The 6,134-nt window shown below is 47.0% G+C and overlaps 1 protein-coding gene across 1 annotated transcript; it reads right to left on the minus strand.

The window, feature by feature from the left end:
- Window positions 1–498: 498 nt before the first annotated feature.
- On the minus strand, window positions 499–5,493 carry LOC118779433 (ras-related protein Rab-5B). Its single transcript, XM_036531551.1, has 6 exons — window positions 5,402–5,493; window positions 3,973–4,270; window positions 2,261–2,412; window positions 1,651–1,773; window positions 1,309–1,402; window positions 499–681 (listed from the first exon to the last, which is right to left on the minus strand). Exons 2-6 carry the CDS (start codon window positions 4,130–4,132, stop codon window positions 557–559), a joined length of 654 nt encoding a protein of 217 aa, XP_036387444.1. The 5' UTR covers window positions 4,133–4,270; window positions 5,402–5,493; the 3' UTR covers window positions 499–556.
- Between the last annotated feature and the right edge of the window lie 641 nt (window positions 5,494–6,134).

Raw genomic sequence — 6,134 nt, forward strand, 5'->3', positions numbered from 1 at the left:
ACCTTGTGCTCAAGGATGCTTGAGAGGCAGAGAAGTTCTAGAATCTAGGGCCTATGCTGGTAAGCGGTGTCAGGTTGTACGAACTGCATTTGGGGGTCTTGGGTAGGTCTGCAAGGAAACTGATGTCCTTCGGTCTCAACACGCTGCATGTGCCGCTCAGCTGTAGTTCCCCAAACCTAGCTCCCTTAAACTTCCCCCAAGTTTTTGAGAGAGTCGGCCAGACACGAGCTCTGGATTGTGACTTCAGTTCGGATGTGTGTTTTGAATCAGTTTGTCGGTTATGATGCCAGACTCCTCATTTCTTCCCACTTTGTGCTCATCTTCCTCCTCTTTCTCTACCTCAGCCCAGATATTAGCACATTCCTAGTCCCCTTCTCCCTCCCTCTTTCCTTCTGTTTCTCCATCTCTCTCAATCAGTCCCTCCCTTTGTCTCTCCATCCCTTCCTGTCTATCCTTCTCTCCTTGATTACCTCCTTCCCTCTCACTTTCCTTCTCCCCCTATTCCCTTTTCCCTTCTTCTTTCTCTCCCTCCCTCCCTCTGTCTCTCCCTCTCCCCTCAGTTCCCACAACACTGGCTCTTGCTTGATTGGCTGGGCTGACTCAGGTCCACACCCGCTCTGCCTCCTCGGCCCGCGTTGGCCCCTCCCCCGCCCTGTGGCTCACTTTTTGGCAATTTCTTGGCTAGAAAAGAAGCAGCAGGGAGAAGCAAGAAAATATGGTCATTCAAGAGCCAGTAAGCAGAGCAACAAATATTGGCAGTTTTCACAGGTAAGTTTACAGGGATTTAACAGGACACTGATCAGAAATGAGAACACCACAACTTCTAACTGCTGCATCATGTCCAGGAGCTACAATGAAAGAAGCTGAGTGGGCGATGCAGTGGACCAGTGCTTGGTGTTTTGGAGGCGCCGGTTAGAGGTGAGGTCCAGAGCCCCAGCTGCAACCCGTGGGCCTCCCCTCTCACCAGCATCTTCACAGAACACCATTCTGCACCCTGCCCGCTGAACTCAGTCATGCATTTCTCACTGTGACATGGGCTCCCCGTTGTGGTTGTCTGTGGAAATTGTACCTCACTGGAGCGATACTCTTGAGAACACAATCTTGTTATAAACAGGAGGGCTGCCCAGAGAGTAATGACCCGATAAAAACAAAATTCCACATGCAAACAATCAGATTTCTGGTGCTGTGAAATTTAACTCTCTGTGCCACACTTTACAGAGGATTAAGTTCTCTGACATATTTCGGCTGTGTGGGGGCACTAAGACCTGGGCACCCTGTGAGCCTTTTCAGTGCAGGGTACTTGCTCACCTATGGCCAGGAACAGGTCATTGACGTTCATTGCGGTCTTGGCGGAGGTCTCCATGAACAGGAGGCTGTTGTCGTCTGCATATGCCTGTGCCTCCTGGAGGAATCACAGTACATTGGTGAATCGGAGTAGGGAGTGTTTTCAAAAGAGAAACAGAACTAAACAAGCAAGGACTGAGAGACACTTACACACACAATCACAGACACAGACACATGCGTATCCACATTCAGATGTCACAAAAACACAGAGATACGGACAGACATACACAAACCCACATGCGTGCACACACACATATATAGACACACAAACTGCAGTCTGGCTGACTGGTTTAATCAGAGGCGTACCTCATACTCCACAGCTCTCTTGGCAGACAGGTCCGCTTTGTTCCCTGCCAGGGCAATCACAATGTTGGGGCTGGCTTGTCTCTGGAGCTCCTTCACCCAGGTCTTAGCACGCCCAAACGTCTCCTGCACACACAGCAGGGGGTCAGCAGCTGCCCTCAGCATGAATACATCTGAGACCACATTGCACTTCACCCACATAGCCCCAAAATGGAGAACGACATGATGGTGACATAATAAAGGATGGGGAAGGCTCCCACATGGCTCAGACAGTAAAAGTGCTTCTCTCAAGTGAAGGGTGAGCACTATAGCACGGGTTTGAAACACCCATGTCATTTGTGAAGAGTGACTGGGAGCCCACCTCAGCAGAAAAAAACTGGTTTTGTGTGGGACCTGGATGGGCACCTATGAGTTACTAAGACAGCGTTTGCTCCCTGCTGCAATTTGGGACTTGTAGTTTGCAGTAGGAGTGCATGTGTATCTGCAGGTGCCTCATCCCACATGGGTTCAGCGGTTGTAGCTGCCATAGTGACGAGCTTAAATGCATAATTGGCAACTATTACAAGGGTAAACAATAAGCAGGGAAAATGCAGAAAAAGGGGGAAAAGTGTACCGTATTGGTGATATCGTAGACCACAATGGCTGCCTGGGCTCCTCTGTAGTACATGGGTGCCAGGCTGTGGTAGCGCTCCTGGCCTGCCGTGTCCCAGATCTCAAATTTGACTGTGGTATCGTCCAGGCACACCGACTGCGTGAGGAATGCGGCTGGGCCGGGCAAAGGGGCCGGTGGAGGGGTGGGGGAGGGGGCCAGAAAGGAGAGAGGTGACACAATGACAAGGATGAGGGGAGGAGTTGACGAAAAGAAAGGGATGGACACAAGAGCAAGAGAAAAACAAGGGACAAAAAGGGACAGCGCTACTTAAAGTTTCACTAATCAGTTTACAAACAGGGCCTCTTTCCATTAGCTACGAATTATGCTAATTCTGTATTAGTCTTACACAGACACACACACTCAATCGAGCTGAAGGTCTACTGTATACAAACACACATTCAATTCACTTGTGTCCACAGTATACACACAGCATATACCCATTTGATCAGTTTATTCCTGTATACATCCATCTTGTGCACACAGTATACACACATTGGTTTAAATTTGTAATTGGACATAACCTGCCCCCTTTTCACTGAAGCCACACTCACTCCCTTCGCATGGCATTTTTTTGCCATGCCAAGTGAGGACCCCAAGGGTTTACCAGTCATTACATTACATTATATTATTAATATTTAGCAGATGCTCTTATCCAGAGTGACTTACAGGAGTTACAGTTTTACATGTTATCCCTTTGTACAGCTGGATATTTACTGAGGCAATTCTAGGTTCAGTACCTTGCCCAAGGGTACAACAGTGGTGCCCCAGCAGAGAATCAAATCAGCAACCTCCCAGTTACAAACTGTGCTCCTTACCACTATGCCACACTGCTGCCATGTGATGATGTAACTTGCAACAGCTCAGATACTGTATGTTGGCAACAGAAAAACGTTAAAGGGGGATTCTGTGAAGCCGAGCTGCCTGCTGTGGCCATCGAGGTATTAGGCCCACAAGTCGCCTTTTAACGCTGCGTTTGTCCGCAAGGCCTGGCAGGGTTCTGGCACGGCCTGGCTTGGCTCACCTTGGCTCGCATGGTTTGCCAGGGGAAAAGGGGCATTAAAGTGAGCGTGTCATGTATATGAGGCGTATCACACTGTAGGTGTACCGCATGTGTGCTTGCTTCTATTCAGATCAATTCCCCCCAGCTTAACTTTGATTGCTGTGCTCCAATGAATTACCCAGAACACACTGCAATAAGAATCAAGTGAAAATGTAAAGTCAAAAAGTAAAATCTTCAGATGTAATATCTAGGCCAAGATGCCAGGAATATCACAATGAATCAGGCTCCATGCAGTTAAAAGGAATGACCTTGAGGGTCATTGAGGAATGAGGCTGGAAGAATGTGCTTGTCTCAGATACTATCATTCACAAGAGGTGTGAATAGCTATTTAGCAACATCTTAAGGCTTGGCATGAACTGTAAGGGGTCAATTATCAATTCCTAAGTGTGTGAAAGTGCTTGATCCAATCAAACCATAAAACGACCTGTCAAGCTTCTCTCTTTTCTCAGCGTTTACAAAAACAGTTTGAGCACCTTTCAACAGCAGCTCATAAGACTGTGTAACAACATGGTGTTTAAATTTGTTACTGCTAAATTAGGAAAACCTGCTTTGCATGCAGACTTAGGCGGTGGGTACGTGTCCACGTCTAGTTCAGCGCGCACGCCCATTATACCTCCAATAGTGCTCTCCTGGTACTCGTGGAATTGCCCTTTGACGAAGCGCAACACCAGGCTGGACTTTCCCACGGCGGACTCCCCCAGGAGCACCAGCTTGAACTGGCACACCTTGCTGGGCTGCGGTTGGCCGTTGGGTCGCGACGGGCGCCCTGCCATTACGGCTCACAGGGAAGCTTTCGGGGAGAGGATGCTTCGTGACGGTCGGGATCGGGTCGGGAGGACGGGGAGGGGACTAGAGTGAGAGTGCCCCTATTGAAAGGATGGAGCCTCCGCCAGGTCGATAAAACTAGGAACCTACAAGACAAAAAAGTGCAGGCTCTAAACAAATCGGCGTAATTTAGTACCTTAACAGTAGCCTGTACTACCGTAACGGGCAGGTTACTTTTCTGGACTGAAGCCCCAATTAGCCTTTTCGAAATCATGTTTAAATTTAATATGAATTGTTATAACACTTTGTTATGTGGCTCTACGTTCGCCAACTTGCTGCCGTACTTAGCCTGGTTCATTTCAGGTGAGAACATGTCAGGAAAAAATCCAGAATTATCACCTAGGCTACATATCAAATGTGTACTGATGACTACAGCGATATGTTTTAGATCAGGCAGCGCGATTAAAATTAACTTCCACCCATCTAACTTGGTGCAGTTCAGATAACGTTTGCTGACATTAGCTGAACGACTTAAATTATGGTCGTTGATCTGACGATTATGAATACAAGTTAGCTTACTTAGCCAGCTACGAGAATATTCTCTAGTTAGCTAGCTGGCTAGCACACTATGTTGCAAGTTTCCTACGTCGATACCGACTTAAGACGGTAAAGATTCATATTTTTTGGTAAGATGCCTGCTTGCTCGTCACTAAGTAATAAACTGTTTTGAGACACAAGCTAGTTAGCTACCGTTAGCTGTTGTTGGTAAGTGGATACTCAACAGGAATTTATTGTCTTGATCGGTGGGATCTACTTGTACGGCAAATATTAGAAGCAGTTTTGTATTCAGTATAAGCACATCCTTGTTTTCCCCAGCTGGCTAATCCTCACCATCCTCAGATAGCTACCTAGCTATCCGTGTTTCACACATCGCGTTTTAGTGCGCCTGGGCGTACTGGAACGAAGAATACAACGCGATCGGCCCTGAGAAACACAACAAAGGCAGAGAGAACTGCATACAGTGCCTGGCAGGATTGATTATGACTGTTGACAGTAGCTAAATATGATTATTTCCCCCTCCCCCACCACCGCCAGTCCAACTAAACAGTCAGAGGTACCCCACCCCCTCCAAGCGCTTCCCCTAGATCATATCGGAAATAAAACACTGGATAGCGCCCCAGACTGGACACTAGGTGTTCGATACGGGAACGCCGCGCCACACCCGAACGCCAGAACTCTTTATCCCCCCCCCCGTATCCACGACCTGACGATCGTACCTGTCGCTCGATCGCTTTCTTCCCCCAGTCGCTTCGTCCTGCAGGCTGCGCAGCGTCGCCTGTCTCGTAAAGTCCCACGTCCTGGGCGCTGGCTGACAGACAGAGACTTAAACCAATGGGAGTTATGCTCTTATTCTTCTATTAACTTTCAAGGAGAGTTATTATTAGAAAGACCTATTTATGCCACCTACTGTAGTGGAGGTCTAAAAAAATACACACATGTTCAGCAATACATGCATCTCACTTTGTCAATATGGCCACAGCCTGAAAGAAAACACATTTACATTTACATTTATTCATTTAGCAGACGCTTTTATCCAAAGCAACTTACATAGGTTACAGTTCTTTACAATTTTATCCATTTATACAGCTGGATATTTACTGAGGCAATTGTGGGTTAAGTACCTTGCCCAAGGGTACAGCAGCAGTGTCCCAGCGGGGATCAAACCGGTAACCTTTCGGTTACGAGTCCTGCTCCTTAACCACTATGCTACACGCAATAAAATAAATTCAAATCATGTGTTGGAAATATCACATGAATAATAATTATGGAAATATCAAATCATAATCAATACGGTGTATAGAAATCTGGGTAATTGCAATGTCACTACCACAAAAGTGTGTGATTCATAATGCTGTTAGGTGGACTCAGTTCATCGTAAACTGCAGAAGTTCATGGTAATGGTCGTAAAAATGCCAGAAATGTTACTAAAACTCAGAATAACACCAAGTT

Source organism: Megalops cyprinoides, chromosome 6 (assembly GCF_013368585.1).
Source record: "Megalops cyprinoides isolate fMegCyp1 chromosome 6, fMegCyp1.pri, whole genome shotgun sequence".
NCBI lineage: Eukaryota > Metazoa > Chordata > Actinopteri > Elopiformes > Megalopidae > Megalops > Megalops cyprinoides.